The sequence below is a fragment of the Vicugna pacos genome, chromosome 22 (genome assembly GCF_048564905.1).
Source record: "Vicugna pacos chromosome 22, VicPac4, whole genome shotgun sequence".
Lineage (NCBI taxonomy): Eukaryota > Metazoa > Chordata > Mammalia > Artiodactyla > Camelidae > Vicugna > Vicugna pacos.
The window spans coordinates 7,603,390-7,622,953 of record NC_133008.1 but is presented as its reverse complement, the minus strand read 5'-3'; the positions used below and the strand labels follow the sequence as shown (position 1 = coordinate 7,622,953).

The 19,564-nt window shown below is 51.0% G+C and overlaps 1 protein-coding gene across 1 annotated transcript in view; it reads right to left on the bottom strand.

Annotated features, from left to right (window-relative positions):
* COL23A1 (collagen type XXIII alpha 1 chain) overlaps nucleotides 1-19,564 on the bottom strand; it is a 296,887-nt gene that overhangs the window by 257,631 nt on the left and 19,692 nt on the right. Inside the window, exon 2 of the mRNA XM_072947128.1 lies at nucleotides 15,847-15,913. Coding sequence (XP_072803229.1) covers nucleotides 15,847-15,913 — 67 coding nt within the window. The remainder of the gene's footprint in view (nucleotides 1-15,846; nucleotides 15,914-19,564) is intronic.

The following is a 19,564-nucleotide window of genomic DNA, read 5'->3' as shown; positions in this document are numbered from 1 at the left end:
GCTTCTAAAGAAACGACCAGACAGCAGGCCGCTTCAGGCCTACTTGTGTCATGAAAATCATGACCTCGTGGGAAAGGAAGCTTGGATAGATTCATCCTACTTCCAAAGTCAGGACTAAACAAAAATGGAACCTTTGGTGGATCAGGAGGGCCAGTCGAGAGCAAAGGGCTTGACCACACTGCCTGCTGACAGTCTGCAGGAAAGCAGAGGGAACCCCAAGTTCAAGGGCTCCCGGAGGAGGAGCCAGGAGTTGCTCTTTCTCCATCTTTGAGCAGAAGGTTGTCGGGGCAGAGGGCGGGGGGGATTCTGGCACTCAGTGAACCAAGAGTCTAAGCAGAAATGACGACCTTTTCTGCGAAGGAGGCCACAGAAGGAAAGCTCCCCCCCGCCACGCTGGCCTGGCTAAGTCCCCCTCGCACTGTAATAATGATCTGTGTCCAGCTGTCTCCCAGCTTTTGGGGACCGTAGGCCACTTTCCTGAGGGATAAATGAACAGATATTGGAGATGCCTGGGAGCACCTAGCACCCCCACATACACTCATCTCAGCGTAGCCTCAGAACAGGCCCGTGAGACACATAAAGCTTTTCCATGTTACGCAGAAGGAGAGGTGGGGTTTAAAGCATCAGATCGCTGGCCCAGCTCACAGAGCTGGGGGCAGAGTCCACCTGTATCAAACCCAGACCCCCCTCCCCGACACCGTGTGGCCTCCTGGCACCCGTTGGGGAGGTGCCCTCCCTGCCTCTCAAAGACCCTGGCAGAGGGATGGGCACAGCAGCCAGGACTGCCCATTGGGGCTCTGTCTCCTGAGACCCTGAACCTCAGGTAGAGTGACACACAGAACAAACAGCTGGTGCAGACACACCCAGGGGACCTCTCGTTCCCCAGGGGGCTGCCCTGCACCCTGTCCCTGCCCAGCCTCCTTCCTCAGCGGGCACTTCGCTTCTGTGAGCTCCTGCATTTCCCCCAACACTTTCCCTCTTGGTCCGAATCTGCCCTAGTTGATTGCTGTTGCAAGGGATCAAAGAACGCTACCTCATTCACCGTCCATTGAGCCTCCCTCCCTCCTCTCTGCTCCCCAGAACAAGACTCTGCGAGGCCGGTTATATGTCTTCCTAGCTGCCTCCCCGACGGGTGGGTCCAGGGGCTGCTCCCAGGCTGCTGGAGGGAGAGACCTGAGGGTGCACGCGGCAGAGTGGGACAGAGCGAGCCACACTAAGAGATGAAGGAAAGGAGGGGACATTTCCGTGTGTTTTGACCACAACCAGTCGTATTTGTACAGTTTAGCAAGGGCAGCTCTCTCTTGCCCATGCCCCCCCACTTCTATCTGCCCCATGAGGCTGGAGGCAGCGGAGGTCGCTCGGTGCCAGGTTCAACCTCCACCATCCCTGCAAGGCTGCGCGGGTGGACACGGGCTGGGCCGAGCCAGGTGAGGCCACAGGAGGGACAGGGGAGCGGCTCAGCAGCCAGAGGACAGAGAAGACAGGCAGGGAGATCCACATGCGTTCAGAGGCCAGGCCTTCCAACCTAGGGAGGGGGCTGGGAGAGCCCGGGTCTGCACAGCTCCCAAACCCTGCTGGATTTAAGCAATCTGAGGATTAGAACAGAAAATACAGGAAATGTTGGCTGCAAAGGGTCAAGGAGGCTTTTCAGGAAGCAGATTTCTGAACCGTTTCCCTGGAGGGAATATATTTCCGACACAGAGTGGCAAGGACCCCAAAGCCAGCTGGCAGGACCGGATCTGATTCACAGGGAAGGGACCCGGGCCAGCACCAAACTGAACGCAAATGCCTTCAATCATCCAGTCATCGGCCCCTGGGGCCAACTCAGAACTCGGCAGAGCCAGGTCCTGGCCAGAGTTAAGTCTAAGATAAGCAAGGAGAAAAAGCCAAGCGATGAAAACGTGGGAAAACCTGAAAGCGAGTCAGGATAAAGTCCGAGGGTAAGAGTGAGCGGACGCCGCAGACGGGCTTCCCTGTGCGCTGAGAAGCCTCTCTGACAGCCCCGCCCGGTTCCTGGGCAGTGAGGAGTCCAAGGAAGACAATGTCGGCCGTGCAGCTTTATTTATAGATTTTATTACCCCTTCTCCGTAACAGTCCCCTAGCAGACTTGTCACTGTCACTCCACAAATCACCCGAAGTTATTTATAAAATGAGCTGAATTCTGCGTGCTCCTGGGGTAGAAGCAGAATTTGTCCTTTCCTTCCTCCCCCACCTCATCTAACCCTCACTGGAGGATCTGTTAGGAGCCTGGAGAGTGGGGAGGGGGAGACAGGATGCAGCCCCTGCCTTTTAGGGTTTCACAGGGTGGGGAAGTGGTGGTGACAGTCAGAGGGAGCAACCCCAAGTACACTATGGGATCGTTTGAGGGGCACCCAGAGTGTGGTGGGGTCACAGAGGAGGAGGAGGAGTTTCCTTCTGCCTAGAAAATAGGGAAGGTTCTCAGATGACTAAGACCGAAGCTGGACCACGAAGAATGAACATGGGTTCTTTCAGCAAAAAGCCAGGAGGGGAGCCATTTCGGGCAAAAGAATGACATATACGTTCTGAGTAGGTAGCATGATTGAAAAATGAAATCACTGCATTTGGCACAGGAAGGTGACACGATTTGAGAGATGGGTCCAGAGAGGGAGGCAGGAATCTAGTTGAGAAATGCCAAGATACAGACTGCGTACTTGGTCCTAAAGATGGAAGGCGGTTAAACCAAACTTTGCCCCAATCCTGGGGAAGGCTTGGAAGGGATGAGGGACGATGACGATCTGAAGAAAGCAGTGGTGGGGGGGGGATGGTGTAGGGAAGATTTAGTCAATGCACGGGAAGCAGGATGAGAGAACTGACTGGCTGGAAAGAGAGATGAGGAAAAATGAGGGGGACTCCAAGGGAGGTAACAGTAGAAGGTAAGTGTGATGGTTAATTTCATGGGTCCACTTGGCCGGGCCACGGCACCCAGATATGTGGCCAAACATTATTCTGGATGTTTCTCCATGAGGATCTTTTTGGATGAGATAAACATTCAAACAGGTGAACTTGGAGGAAAGCAGATTGCCCTCTGTAGTGTGGGTGGGCCTCATCCAATCAGTTGAAGGTCTGAACAGAACAAAAGAGAGAATTCTCCAACAAGAGAGCATTCTCCAGCAAATGCCCTTAGGACTCTAACTGGAACATTGGCTCTCCTGGGCCTCCAGCTTGCTGACTTGCCCTGCAGGTTTGGACTGAACCAGTTACTTAAGATAAATCTCTTTAAATAGATAGATAGATAGACAGACAGACAGACAGATAGGCATACACATCCTATTGGTTCTGTTTCTCTGGAAATCCCTGACTAATACAGTAAGGAACGAAGAGGTCTTTCCAGGCTCCAGGCTAAGGAAGGAGGCAACCAGGCTAAGGTCCAGGGCTGTCTTGACCACTGTCCCCATACATGTGTATTTGGAGTCAACACACAGTGACAAATGCCCACTCTGGGCCAGGCCCTGTGCTGCTGCCTCCACCTCCGTGGTGTCATTTAATCCAAGGACTGTGACTGTGTATCTCTGCTCAGATGTCTACTAGTCATGTCAAAATGAACAAGTCCAAACAGATTCCCCATTCCATCCTCCAGCCCGTTACGGCAAATGGCACCACTGAGTTGCCCAAGCTAAGAATTCGGGTGTCATTCAAAAGCTGGGAGTCATCCAATCTTCTCTCCCTCAGTCCCCCTGACTCAGTCCACCTCCAAGTCCTGCCAGTACAGCCCCTAAAATCCACATCGACTCCATCCATGTCTTCCCATCGCCTCCAGCATCAGGCCCCCTGTGCGAGCCCCCACTGCACCTGGCCTGGATGACTGCGGTGACCTCCCAGTGGTTTCCCCACTTCCTCTGCCCCTCCGTTCCTCTCAGGCACTCGTCCGGGACCACTCTCCATTCCGCATCAGCCTGAGCTTTTCAAAGCACAAACTGGACAATGGCATCTCTTTATTTTCAACCCAGCAGTGATCTCCCACTGCTTTGGGGGTGAAACACACATTCTTCCTTAGCCAAGAGGGCCAGACACACCCTCCCGGGCCTCATCATGCCCTCCCCAGCCCACTTCAGACACTGACTCCTCCCTGTTCCTAGAAGACACCCCGGCCTCTTGGCGGCCTGAGAACCAACTCGCTGTTCTTGGGGCCTTGGGACACCTCGGGATGCCAGGCTTCTCATCATGCAGATCTTGGCCTCAGTGTCCCCTCCTCAGAGAGCCCTCCCTGGCCTCCCTCTCCAAAGCAGCAAATGTCAGCACCAGCACCCCTTGCATCCTCAGCCAAGCGCCTGTCCATGCCTGAGTCACCTCATTTGTTACTTCATCTGTTTTAGTTTGTCTGTCTCCACCCTACCTACCCCATGACGCCTGGAATGTAAATTCTATGTGGACACAGATTTTGTCTTGTCCACCACTGTGCCCCTAAAATCCAACATGGCACATTAAAAACAATTTTTGTTTATTGCAGTATAGTCAGTTTACAACGCTATGTCAATTTCTAGTGTACAGCATAATGCTTTAGTCATACATGTACATACATATATTTCCTTCCATATTCTTTTTCATTATAGGTTACTACAAGATATTGAATACATATTTTTGAACGAAGAACAAATAAGATAACAAATAACTACCTTCAACTTTGGGACTGTGGTGTCGTTATTAAAGAAGAATGTGAACTGAAGGCCAGAGACGTTAAGTAACATGCCCAAGGTCACACAGCTCTAACTGACAGACCCAGGACTCAAATTCAGGCCTGCCTTATCCCAGAAGACATGCTTTCCATCACTCCCCATGGGTGTCTATATTAATCTGTGCCTACAGTGCACTTTTCAGCTTTGAAAGGTCCTTTAGGAAAACACTATGTATTAAATGTAAACATTTTTGTAGCACCTGTCATGCACCAGGTTTCTTGCTGAGTGGCTTGGTGGACTTTAAATCAGACAGAGGCTGCCTTTCCAGACCACCAGAGCCCTGAGGTGGGCAGGACACTTGGACAGGCCTGTGGCCAGCCCAGGGCCAGAAACAAACTCTGTCTTTGGCTTTTCGGTTGACTACTTTTCAGCTGTTTTACTTTTTGCTCCTGATTATGCTGGTGATGCATGCTTATTGTTAGCAAATTCAGAAAATGCAGGGGGTGGGTAGAGCTCAGTGGTGGAGAGCATGCTTAGTGAGCATGCGCCGGGTCCTGGGTTCAGTCCCCCGGGGCCTCTATTTAAAACAAAAGAAAAGAAAAGGTAAGACAGAAAAGGGCACTTACACTCTCACCTCTCAGCGAGCGCTGTTCACACTCTGACACTGTCGGTCTTCTCCCCACTGTCAGAATACCGCAGCTGTCTTTCCCCTGTGAAGGGCTGGGACTGTCATTCCCCACGCTTTTGCTGCTGTGAATGATGCTCCGATAAACATCACCGTACAGTCACTTGTGCACAGTGGTCAGATTTTTACTGAACCTAGCAGTGGAAACGCTGGGAGAACGTCGGTGCTTTTAAAATTTTTTGCTCAGAGGCCAAACTGCCCGCCAGCATTTAAGCTTTATCAATCTGATCGTTGAAAACGAGCATCTCATTTCACTGTGCATTTCCTCAGTTATTCACAATGTGGACCAGCTTTTCCAGTGCCCAGAGTGGCACCTGGCACAGAACGGGTGCCCCAGGAGAAGTGTTCACTGAGGGACAGGGTCACCATTCACACGTTTTCCTGTTGGGAACTCCCTGCTTATTTCCTTTGCCCACTCTCCCACTAAAATATTTGGTTTTCCCTTTTTTCTTGTACGAAAGCACTTTGGGTTTCATGCTTTCACTGTCTGTTTGTTGTATATGTTGAATTATTTTCCTGTGTCTTTGTCTTTAAACTTTGTTAAGGTGGGGTTTTCTTTCTAGAAAGAAAGTTTAAGTGGGGGAGGGTATAGCTCACTGGTAGAGAGTGTGCTAAGCATGCACGAGGGCCTGGGTTCAGTTCCCAGCACCTCCACAAATAAATAAATACATAAACCTAATTATCCCTCTCGCCCCCCAAAATAATAATTTTTTTAAAAAAGAAAATATGTTTTGAAGCTGAAAACATTTACGAAAACATTTATTCTGCAGCAGAGTTTTTCAACATCAGCACCGCTGACATGTGGGTAGGAAGATTCTTTGTCGTGGGGGCTGGCCTGTCACTGTGGCCTGGTCAGCAGCATCCTTGTCCTCTACCCACCAGATGCCAGTAGCACCCCACCCCCCAAGCGGAGACAAATCAAAAATGTCTCTAATCATTTTGCCAAACGTCCCCAGACGACAGGATCACCCCAGGGTGAGAACTGCTGCTTTATGGCTTCTGACTTCGGTGCCAGGCTTATAAAGTCGATTTCCACCTCATAATGTTAAAACATGACCTGCTGTATTTCTGTCTTGCCTTCCACGGTTTTATGTTTCACATTTGTGTGTTCCGTCCACGTGGAATACACTTTGGCGTGAGAAGTGAGCTAAGAAGCCGGATACTGTGACTGCACTGAACCCACCCCCGGGAAGAGGCAGGCCCCCACGTGAGCAGCTCTTGAGAGGTGGGACACTCAGTAGTCGCGGTGTACAGTTACACGACACCTCACGGGGGGAAAAGTCGCACCTGTCATCCCGTAGCTGGCACAGGGCTGGCCAGGCTGAGATCAAGGCCCTTCGTGTCTTATCTTCCCACAGCTTCAGGGATTCTCCATCGAGACTAACCCAGAGACACCCACGCGACGCTGGGTGAGTGGGACACCTGCTCTAGGAATGTGCTTGCTAACGACTTTTTCACCCTTCACATAATCGTCATGACCTGAAACCAACAACACACCACCTGATTCTGGAGTCATCTGGAAAATTCTCAGGGATCTTCCATTTTAGTCGGGAAAAAAAACACCAGTGTGAAAGGTTAACTTTGTATTTCACTGCCCTTGGTTTGAACTTTCGTGTACTTGAGAGTACATTTTAAAAAAAATATTAATTATCCTTTTAAAAATTCCTACTCGATTTCTATAGCATTTAATGAATATTGTGGGCTCCCTCTGGTGGCCACAAGAAAATCTCCAAATCCCAGTGGTCACCACAGAGCGAAACCCCAAGACCTTTGTTTACAGGACATGGTACAGTTTCTAATTCGTAAATTCAGCGTGGCTAAACGTGCCTTGAGAGGAGACTTCTAATCTTTTTCCTCCTTCCATCAGTGGGTCTACAAACTGGTTCGTAAGGCCACTGTCCAAAACCATGCGCACCATCCTCCCTTCTAAATCCCTCTCTGGGGATTTCCGGTTCCTGTTCAGGATATCGCCCTCCCCCAGGCTTCCAACTTCGGGCACTTCTGTCCCCTCCCGTGCCCATCCATCCTGTTTGTGACTTCTGTCCACCACATGGCCCAGTGCCTCTCACAGCTGTTCCCTGCCGTCAATTCTCATGGCCCTCATTCAAGTTCTCGTGACCTCTCCTCCAGAGAGAAGCCATTCAGCAGATATTATCATCCTGCCTCCACATGCCCAGCCCTGTTCGAGGCCCAGGGGATGCAGGAGGGAACAAGACAAGGCTGTCCGCACCCTGAGCATCCCCTCAGCGGGCCTCTCTGCTGGGCCAAACCTGTGGTCCAGCCCATCCTTCACACTGTATCCAGAGTCCTCCTCTGAAAGTTGAACTGTACTCACGCACCTTTACCTGTGTCCCACAGGACGGGGCCCACATCCCCCTATAAACCGAGACCCTCCCTCACCTCCCACCCCCACCTTCCAACCACACAGGGCTCCCTGACGCTCCTGGGTTCCGGGTGCCCGGGGCTCATCCCGTCCCAGCTGGCTAAGATGCCAGCCCTGCCCGGCTGTCATCTCCCCCGCCCAGGCCTTCCTGATCTGAGGTGACCTTTTCCTCCTTTCAGTTTCGGTGGGCCTTCTGTTTTGGGATGCTTCCCGACGGTCCCTGTGTACGTGCCAATGTCCTCTAAGAACCGGGTCTACAGCCCCTCTAACAATCTTAGTCAGCATCGCCCGCAGGACAAGCACGACACAGGGGAGGGGGCGATGAATGAATGAACAAATGAATGAATTCTCCAGAGAATTCTGGCAAAAAAAAAAAAAAATCAGACATACACATTAACTTCTGTACAGTCTGACACCACAGCATAACACTATTAAGCTACTTATTTTTACCATAAATGCAAGTTGACTGGGATTTAACATTAAAAAAAGTATCGTTCAAAAAATTTCTACTAATAAGAAGGAACTCAAAGGGGGTTAACAAGTTTTTGCTTCCAAGTAATTACAAAGCGCCACCCCCTGCCCTAAGCAATCTCCAAAACCAACAGATAAAGTAAACAGACTGAACAGAGCAACCTTGACCACGTCTGTCCCACCCTGCAGCGCGGGCCATAAACCATCCCTGAAATGGATCAGGCTCCGTATCATCTCCGCCTCGTGCTCCGCGCTCTCCTGGGCAGAGCTTCACGCCTCTGCTCAGACTTCCAAAGATTCCCACAGAGCAGCGAATTCCTAACTGATTCATCTGTTTATTAATTTCTGGAAAGTCACCCTTCACTGCAAGCCCAGGGCCCATCATTTGGGAACCACACACCACGTCTCTGGCATATTATGCAAGGGCACAAACAGGCACAGAGAGGAAATGGAAAGTATCACCGTTTTCCCGTTAAAAGTTGCTAATAACTTCCGGGGCCAGCTGAGCCCAGTGAGAACCCAGCGTGAGCCGTGTCCGGGCAGAGCCCCAGGCTCTGCAGGACGGGCCTTTCTGGATGCTGTTAGCGGCTGACCAGAGATCACGGGCTACACGTTTTCTCTTCCTTTCTGGTTCCCTCACTTCTGGGCGCTGTCACTAGCATTTTCTCACCCACGTCCCAGAAGAATATGCCAAGGAAATCTGCCAAGCCTTTGTTCTTTCCCTCCAGGATATCCCCGGCCAACTGCCAACACGGGGTCACCTCCCCCCTACCTCTCTGGCAGCCCTGACTGACATCAGTGAAAATCAGGAAGGTTAACAGGCTGCACACGGCGGGTCTGGACTGGCCTGGGGACGACGGATCTGGGGGGCCTGGTAAACGCTAACTCGCTCTCAGGAAGCGGCGCCAGGCCCTGTTACAAACTCTCTACGTGTGTTAACTCATCTAGTCCTTGCACAAGCCCCGCGCTATCAGAAACCCCACTTCACAGATGAAAAACTGAGGCAGCAGGAGGCTAAGTTCAAGGTCATGGAGCTGGTAAAGGACAGGGAATTTGAACCCAGCAGCCTGGGTCCAGAATTCAAGCGCTTTATCACTGAGCCACACCGTTGGATCAATTCAACAGAGGGAAAGACCTGTGTGCCTGAGGTGGAGGCAAACCTCCACTCAAACGCAGGATCTGTCTCCAGTCCCCGCTGAGGACCAGCTGGACACGTCTGGCCGGCCGCCCCCGGAGCAGGACTGAGGGGTTGTCTACTAAATGTGTCTGCCTGGTGGCATCCCTTTCCTTTCCTTCCGGGAGCAGCACCCCACCTGTCCTTGAGGTGACCCCCTTCCCCTGTCAGCCCTCGCAGTCATGGTAGCATCAGCCTTCCCCCGGAATGGCCCCCCCCCCCCCGCCCGCCCAGTTCCAAGATCTGTCCCACGACCCAGGCCTGAGCAGTCAACGCATCCAGGCACACCGACTCGGCCAGGGAGAGGCCCCTGCCCCCAGCCAGGCAAGTCTGGCTCGATTCTGGGACTTCTTTCTTTAATCATGCTAAAATAGAAACAAAATTTAAATAACCATTTTAACCATTTAAAAGTGCACAATTCTGGGGACTGGGCCGAGACAGCAGAGCTCACCCTCTTCCACAAATACAGCAAAATCTAAACCTACATACAGAACAAATCACACAGAGTATCTACTGAGCTTTGGCAGAGTATCTCTTACATCGGAAATACAAGGAAATCCTCACAAAACCAATAAACAACAGGTCTGTACTGTACGGCACAGGCAACTATATTCAATATCTGACGAAAAAGAGTGTGAGAAGGAATACGTATGTATACGTATGACTGAAACATGATGCTGTGCCCCAGAAACTGACACAACATTGTAAACCGACTACACTTCAATTAAACAAAAAAAGGTGCACAATTCCATGGCATTCACTACATTCACAACGTGGTAGAACCGTCCCCACTCTCCATTTCCAGAACTTTTCTTTCTCTCCAAACAGAAACTCCACACCCGCCAGCAACAGCTCCCTGGACTGGTCTGCTCGGGCCGCCAGAACGGGTCCCGCGGTCTGGGGGGCTTCAACCACAGAAACCGATCTCCTCACAGTTCTGGGGGTTGTAAGTCAGAGATCAAGGTGTCAGCAGGGTTGGTGTCTCCTGAGGCCTCTCGAACTGGCTTGCAGACGGCCGTCTTTCCCTGTCTTCACGTCACCCTCCCTCTGTGTGTGTGTCTGTGTCCCGATCTCCTCTTCTTGCAAAGACACCAGGCATGGAGGATTAGGGCCCACCCCATGGCCTCACTTGACCTTATATACCTCTTCCAAGAAACTGTCTCCAAGACAGTCGCATTGTGAGGTACTGGGAGGGGGACAGGACTTCAGTGCATGAATTTGCAGGGGGAGGGGGCACACGTCAGCCCATAACACTCCCCGCTCCCCAGTGCTGAGAACTTCAAGGAAGGGGAGAGCTCTATCCGCTGGGCTCGCTGAGAAGGTCTGATCCACCCCTCGGGCTGCTGGTGGCCACCTTCCCACCGCAAGCAGACAGTGTCTGAAAACAGCTCAGAGAGGAGCTGAGAGGTGGAGGCGGAGCCCCTGAGCCCAGACACACCCGAACCTGGCTCTGCCCCGACCTCTCCAGGCCAGCTGTATGGCCTCCTTCCTAAGTTTCCTTTTTCCATTTGTCTGTCTGATGAATGTAATTAAAAGCGTCAGTTAACGCAAGGAGCTTGTACACCAGAGGGGCCCATATCTCCGGGACATGCAGGATGCACCCACCTGGCAGCAGAGTCAAGAGTCGGATCCAGGCCTCTCAGGCTGCAGGGTGGTGCTGGCCCCAACCCGTCCCTTGGGATGCTCACGCGTCAGGACCATTCACAGCTCAGTGGGGACCCGACCACGCCCACATCTCCCACAAGCAGACTTCAGGGCCACCCCCTGCCAGCGCCCTTCCTGCAACATTCCAGAACTGCTGCTCTTGGGGGGGGGCTCCCCAAACAGACTGCGGGCTCCTGTCCTTCCTGCCCCGGGCCCCCAGGCCCTGCAGCCGTGCCTGGCTCATGACAGCCTTCAGTACAAAGCACGAGGAAGGCAGGGGACAGGGCGAGACAACAGGCCTCCTTCCGTCCCTGACTTCTCTGCAGGATGGTCTGTAAGAACACAGGGTGGGAAACAAAACAAACCGAACATCCTTGGGGTGGGGACTGGCCGGCGACCTCACAGGACAACCCAACAGCCTGACAGGATTCCGTCCTTTCACCCCAAAGGTGGCAGCACCTGCTCTCCGACAGGCAGGCTGATGCAGACCAGCTCGGAGGGAAACTGCAAACCTAGAACAGCAACACAGGGACAACGACGTATGATGCCCCGTGTGCAAAACCACGAGGGGAGCTACTGGCTGAAATGTACATAAGTGACCTGTACATAAAACCAGGCTGTCCAATACCATAGTCACCAGTGGTGATAGAAACTGAGGTTAAACAAAAATTCAAAATTCCGTTCGTCAGTGGCACTAGCCACCTTTCAGGGGCTCAACAGCCCATGCGGCTGGTGGTGGCGGCTGTGTTAGTGGGGCCTAGGACACTCCCACCGTCACAGGAAGCTCTGCTGGGGAGCCCTGCTCAGAAGGACGTCCGCAAATGGCCAGGGGCCCCTTTGGAGGGGAGGGAGATTATTTTTCACGTGTAACCTTTCATAGCACTTGAATCGTTTTCTATTACATATTATTTCCTATTCAAAAACAAACATTTTAAAACCTGAAACACTTTTTGAAGCATTCAAGTACATAAGTAATGTAAGAAGAGAGGGTGTCGGCTATAATGAAAAAGAACACGAAAAGGAGTACATGTATGTATATGTCTGACTGCTATGCTGCGCACCGGAAATTGACACATTGTAACTGATTACAGTTTGATTTAAAAGGAAGGAAGGAAAGGAAGGAAGGAAGGAAGGAAGGAAGGAAGGAAGGAAGGAAGGAAGGAAGGAAGGAAGGAAGGAAGGAAGGAAGGAAGGAAAAGAAAGAAAGAAAGAAAGAAGAGAGAGAGAGGGAGGGAGGGAGGGAGGAAGGAAGAAAGGTACGAGGGTGTTGGAATTCCCCGGGACATGGGTTAGTCACATAAATGTAAAGCCTGGAGTTCTCTGTTGAAGGAAGAGCGGAGTGTTTCTCGGGGGGCAGGTGTATGAGAAAGAGCAGCATTACGGGGGGCTCCTGGCGGCAGCCCCGCGCCCCTGCTTCACACTTGGCGGTGCAGGAAGCTCCTGTGTCCAGCACATTCTGAGTCTCTCAGCCGCCTTACGAGGTCCTCGGGGTGACTGCTGTTCCCATTTTAGCTTCCTGAGGCTGCCACGACAAATGAGCACAAACTGGGTGACTTCAGATGACAGAAACCTATTCTTTCCCAGTTCTGGGGGCCAGAAGTCCAAAACCAAGGTGTCAGCAGGGCTGATTCTTTCTGGAAGCTCTGAGGGAGAGTCCCTTCCACGCCCCCTCCACTTCCGAGGCTGCCGGCAGTGCTGGGTGTTCTTGGCCACGGAGACGCATCCCTCTGGTCTCGGCCTCCGTCTTCCCAGGGCCTTCCCCTCCGGGTGTCTCTGTGTCTCAGGTCTTTCACCCTGTCTCTTGTAAAGACACTCATCACTGGACTGGGGGCCTCCTCTAGATCCTGGATGCCCTCATCTCAAGATCCTTAACGTAAGTACACCTGCAGAGATCTCCAAATAAGGCCACACTTACAAGCACCAGGGGTTAGCACTGGGACTTGTCTTTTGGGAAATTCACAATTCAACCCACTCCACTGTTTTATAGAGGAGTTCAAGGCTCAAGGGCCCCTCACTTGCCTGAAGCCCCGCCCTGCCGGTCCTCCTACCACTAACTCGGGCAAGAGAAGAATCCTGACCTTCCAGCCCGAGGCCTGCCCTCCTCTCGGCCTCAGAGCTCCGCCAGCATCCCCTTCACAATGGGCAACACACACAGAAGAGCCGCCCCCTTCTCTGGCCTTGCTTATCTGTCTGCCGCATCCTAGGATCTGACAAAAGGTGACACTGTCCTTGGGGCCGTGGGAAGGAAGTGGGTCAGGGGGATCTGTGTGTATCTCAGATCAGACGGGGAGCCAAGCTACACAGGGTGGTCGGCGTGTCCAGACTCCAGAAATCTGCAGGGCAGATCAGAGCTGGGGAGAAAGGGAACGAGTTAAAGGTTTCTGGTGCTGGAGAAAAAGGCCTCTGTGCCTTTTTGTGACAGAGGAGAATGTGCCAGCCTCTGTGGCTTTGCTCTGATAAAGGGCTCTGGTCTCAGGGGCTTGTGGGAGTCCTCCAGCTCGAGGTGACAGGAGAGAAAGAGCAGACGTGGGCACGGCTTCACATCGCGGCCCGGCAGATGCCACCCTGCTGCACCCCTGGGGCTACACTGATCACAGGTGCCAGGAGGGTGTGACCATAGCCACAAGGCCCTCGGACAATGACAGCACAGCACAAACCCCTGGGGGCCTCCAGAGAGCAGGGGCAGTCACTGCCCTTCTCTCACTGGGACTGGGGGTTCCGACCAGCCTTTCGGCCTCCACGGTCAGCCCAGCTCTCAGCACCTCTGCTGGTGGTTCAGAAGCCCCTAAGGGAGGGTAGGACCTGGGCTTGGACCTGAAGTTCCTCCATGAGCTCAGAAAGGCCCCCTCAGCCAGTAAGTGTCTGACCAAGACTCGGAGCCGGTTTGGGTTTATTCAGGAGCTCCACGCCCCTCACTGCCAATTCCTCCCTCTCCATCTATCATCTGTATTTGGGATTTTCAAATTTCCGGTCAGCAACCCACGCAAGGAGCCCGTTTCACACCATCATCCAGGTCGCCCTTACAATCGCGGAAACAAAAACCCCAGTCCCATCATTTTCGTTCCATCTCTGCTGGCTCAGAATTTCAGAATGCGGGCTGCAGCCCACAGAGCCGATTTCATGTCTCATGAATGCGCTGGGACTCCCAGTTTAAAAGACACTCGTCCACATAACTTACATGAGTTCACACCCCGACAACACTCAGAAAGAAAGAGGGGAAAGGAGAGGAGCTGTTCCCATTTCATACGTTTTGCAGATCAGCCAAAAAGTCATCTGTGGACCTGAATTTTTGTTTTTCCTCCTGAACTGCAGCTCCTGAGCTCCTGACCTGCTCACGATGTCATTACTCGTCATGTCCTTTTCCGTCCTATGAAACCCTCAGGGTTCCTATGAGAGGCCAACTCAAGCTCAGCCATAAAATCCTCTCTCACTGGGTCCCCAGAGACTGAATTTTCACATCGAGGTCCACCTTTTCACAAATCTCAGGGCATCTCCTAACCCGGAGATGCTAACCCATCAGTGAGCTTGGTTTCTGGACCAGATGAAGTGGTTCCGTAACCGAGCGGGACCCCGGGGGGCCTTCCAGGGTCAGACCCCTCCCCTGTCCTCTGCTGCAGCTCCTCTCTGCAGCACCCGGATAGTAGTATCTCATGTATATTTCCTGAGTTTTTCAGATGCTTAATATCACCGCCAAAGGGAAGAAATTAACTACTTGGTGGTCAAGAGCATGTGGCCCCCAGACCTGGTGCCTGGGGGGTGACAGTGTTGCTGCCCAGTTGCCTCAACATCGTGATCGTGCACGAGCTGATCACATACCCCGTGACCCCCCTCTCTCACCTGGCCTTTACATACACTTTGCTGAAACCCTTTGGGGAGTTCAGGGTTTTCTTGAGCGTGAGCCACCCCATCGCCCTTGTCGGGCCCTGCAATAAACCTTTCTCTGCTCCAAACTCCACCATTTCAGTTTGGCCTCATGGTGCAGAGGGCACACGAACTTGCCTTCGGTAACAGTTTGGGAAATGCCAGACAGCTTGGCCAATGGAAGGCGTGACAGCAAGGAACAGGGGCCTGGGTTCAGCTCCCATATTCTGTTACTTTACCCGGCGTGGAGGGAAGCCTGGGAAATACTACGACTTCCCACTTGTTCACTGGTATTCCATGCAGTTCTAGGAGAGGATAATTCTAGTCCTGAAAATACTGGGGCTGAGACTACAGCCCTAAATTCTGTGCAAAGCTCCCCTGAGGACACCCAGGAGACCCGATATGAACCATGGTTTGAGCCACATCGATTCGGAACCAGCAAATCCTCATTCTGTTCACAGCCATCCTGGTCTACACCACCACAACCCAAGAGACATGACTATCTGAGTCATTCAGACCATGTTTCATACTCCTTTCTTCTACCTCCACCCAAAAAAATCAAACAAAAAACCTACATTCATCGGATTATTTCTCTACCCACCCGCAGCCCCTCAGGTGTGAGACAGAGCTGGGGTCACAAGGTTAATACCACGTGGGCAGTTCAGGCCTGCTTCTCCATCTTTAAAATGGGACGGCTGCTACTTTCCGAGCATCTGAGCCGTTACTGTAAGTCATCTGTAACACTTCTCAGCTCCTTCCCCAACACCACTGTCCTCATCAAACCAAGTCGGCTGATTTTGCCAGAATCTCTCATGACATGCCTACCAGGGAAGCAGTAGGAAGAAAGGCCCCAGGACGCTCCACGCAGTACAACAGACAACCCGAAAGCCAAGGTGATTCCCTTCACCGTGTCCCCGGCGGTTCTGAGCAGACAAGGGCGAGAAGGCCAGGGCTTCAGAAGTCAGGAGCCAGCCAGGATCAGACATCCACTTACCTGGGGGGCAGACGCACTCCAACGGTGCTTCCCGAACTGTCCGGAGCTTGGCGAGTCCCTCCAGCTTCTGAACCAGGAAGAAAGGGGGAAAAAATATAAGGATGAGTTTCAGAGCAGAGAGGGGTAGAAGTGGAAAAATCAGCAAAAATCAGTGTATCTGAAGGATCTACAGTGGTGGTGCTGGGGCTTTCAAGACCATTTTTTAAAAGGTCACTGAATTCTATGGGCAGTTTTAATAAAACAGGAGGAGAAACAAAAATAAGCATTAAGCAATGACCTGGGAGTCCCTGAACAGAAGGCAGCAGGTTTCTGCTTTGTTATAACATTTTCTAATACAAACCCAGGACCAACAAAGGGACCCCGTGGTCAGCGTGAGGATGGGAGGGCAGAGCAGGGGGGTGCCAGGTGGGCCCAACCCAAACTGGCCCCTGAACCTCCTTCCCTGCTCAAGGGGCCACCCCCATCCGACCCCAGGGAGCCCTCGGCCCACTAGGCTGCAGCACCTCTCAGCCCACAGGCGTCAGACCCCTCGGCCCAGACCTAATCCACCCTGATGGCATCTTCCTTTCTTCTTATCAGTGGGGATCCTTGGCCTAGAAACTCTGGTTCAGTTCCATTTAACCAGAATCTCGACACATGCTAGACCTGGGTGAAGGGGAAAGACTGACCACAGCCATGGAGTCAGAAGTCTGCTATAATGGCAACTCACAGCACAGCTCTGGCATAACTAGCACTTGATGTGACATGCGGAGTAACCTCTGAGGCCTGAATTATGGTCCCTGCCCCACAGAGGGGACACAAGCTTGTAAAAATGGAGAAATTCGTCCGCAATCCCAAATCCAGGTTTAGGGGAGTGAAGCAATTGGTCCACAGTCCCAGAGCTAGCCAACACCTGAGTCCTGACAAGGCTATACAAAGCATTAACCTTCTCTAGGAAAAAAACAAAACCAAAAAGCAAAAACAAGAAAATCTCCCTAAAAAAAGCAAAGCAAATCCCTAATGTGTTAATTTGAATAAAAAATGCAAGATGACCACCGGAAGGGGTACGTAGGGTCAAACATAAAAATGTAATTTTTCTCCATTAAAAAATAATACAAATATCTTGAAAATAGTACAGCAAACAAACGAACAAAAGTGTAATTTTTAAAGCGCCGCTTTAGAGGAGGCAAGAAAGCCACCTCCAGTCTTAAGCCCTTGACCACTAAGCCTGGAATTTTCACATAAGAAGGGGCTCCAGCCAAGCCCTGTCTGCCTCTGGCTGAACCGCCCAGGACCGGGAGCCCGAGACAGAAAGAGGGTAGCTGCGGGCCCTGCAAAGCCCTCCCAAATTCCCTCTCCCTCCTAGCCTGCCAGCCTCGCCCTGGTTTTGCACGGGGGCCACAGAGGCTGATACCGAAGAGAGATGGAGTTAAGGCCGAGTTCTGAGAACAGGAGGACAGGGGTCGTGGACACTGCAGCGGAGGTGCTGTGAAAGCAGGATCATGACAGGACGTCTCCATCCTCATCCCAACTCTGCAGCCCTCCACCCTCATCCCAAGGCCTTGGCTAGCCCCAGAAATCCGAACCTGGTTAGGCCTCTGGCTGCCAAGCTCTCAGCTCCGGGCCAGACCCCAACCTGCCACTCGCTGCTGCTCAAGCCAGGGACGGGGACAGGGGTGGGGGTGGGGGGTGGTACTTTGCCCTGACACCGTCCACCTGGCCCAGAGCCACCCTGCGAGCAGCCCGGCTGGCCCCTAGCCTCCAGAGGTGCCCCTGCAGCTGCCACAGGCCGCCCCCAAGGGGGTGAGACCCGCAGCAGCAAGAGCAACTACCACCCACACTGCCACCCCCAGCCTCCAGCGGCCGCCCCTGCACCGGACTCTGGAGCATCCCGGCCACGCCCGTCCTCACCGACCTGGGACGCGGCCCAAGCCGCCAGCGGTGCAGGCGTGCGCAGGACCTCAGAACTCACCTTTTCTCCCCATTGTACCTGCAGATACGACTACAGATTTCCAAATTTACTGGGGAAAAGAATCCAGCCTTCTAGTTTAAGCCAGTAAATTAGTAGGAGGAGCTCTCATCTGTTTTTATCATTGCTAGAAAGGCTAGAAGCTACACTTGTTAAAAAATTTAAAAAGCACTTAGTGCTAAAAAAATTTGCCTTTTTTTGAGGAGTGCAAAAGAGTAACATTTTATTTCTTTAAAAATCAGAAGCAAATATGGCAAAATACAGGGCATTTATAATTATTATTATTATTATTATTATTATTATTATTATTATATATTTGAAATATTTTGTAATTAAAAAGAATTTTCATGGGCACGTAGGGTATAACAATCAAATAATATTAATTATTCACACCACAAAAATTGTCAAGCAATAACATTATTTAAGCCACAGAAACTTCTGTACATACATTGCAGCATGTGATAAATAAGAGTTAAAAATAAATTCTAAAATTTGCAATTTACGTTAGGGTTTTAATTAGGGTTTTAAAGGGTTTCAGGGTTTTTAATTGATAGTTTTGCTAATGAGCTTTGAATCTCATGCAATTTTAAAATGTCCTTATGCTAGAATTTTAAGCAGATGCTCTTGTCAAAGCTAAAATAAACTTTAATTAATGTGGTAGTCTGAATTTCAGTCTTACTCTGGAAAGCTTTTTCTTTAGCATATAAACAGTAACAAGCAAAAACAATTTGCTTTTAACAAGTACTATCACATCTGGGCGGCTCCCCCGAGGGAAAGGGGGCTTTATCGAACACTGATAGGAAACACAATTACTTTTAAGCTATTCTTATCTTCATACAAAAGCTAAACAGAAAACTGTTGAAGAAGGGGGGGGACGTATTGTTAAATGCTACTAGATGGAATCATAAGTAACTGATGGAGTTTTTGTTTTGCTATTTATTTTAACTCCTTTGATGTGTTTCTTTTTCTGGATTAGTCGGTGAATCTGCAAAGTTTTACCTCCTAGTCCTCTGCCCCGCCTCCCACTCCCATCTCCAGGTCCCTAACTCTGGGTTTAAAAATCCCTATTAGGAACACAAAATTAAATGTTTGAATTAGAAACCCAATACCACGATCTTTATTTCCATGCTTGTTTTTTTAAATTCTAAGAAAATATGCTTTTGTGTCCAGGTCTGTAAAAATAATTCAAAAGCCTCAGCTTTTTACATTCAATTATCTGGCAGCACCCCTAGCATCTGCAAACAATATGGTCCTGGTTTTACATATGCAAACAAGTCCTGACTCCAAAAGTAAATAAAGAATGAGATTCTAAGAAAAGACCTGACTTTGGGAGCGCTCCCTCCAGAAGTATGGAGAAGGGGAACTTGGAATTTGGGGGGAGGGGTGGCAAGCACCAAGGGAAAACTCATCAGGGAAACTCGCGGTTTTCAAAAAAGCATTACATGGTCAGATGATAAATTTATTAATGATTTGTTGAAGTATTAGTCTCACACACTTCACCAGCTACTTGATCCCATCCCTGAACAGCTGCATTTTGATGAAAGATAGATCCTCATACGAAAAAAGGAGATAATGATTTATTTCTGCAAAATGCTACAGATAAAGCCACAAAGACATTCCTATCCTTTGACATAAAATTCCTACTCTTGGGAATCCATTCCAAGGAAATAAATCAGCAGAAGGGGGGGGGGGGGGAAGAAAGGGATTCACGAAATAGCGCCGCAAAACAGCGGGAGGGTTTGAGTGAAGGATGGAGAATCCCCTTCCCGG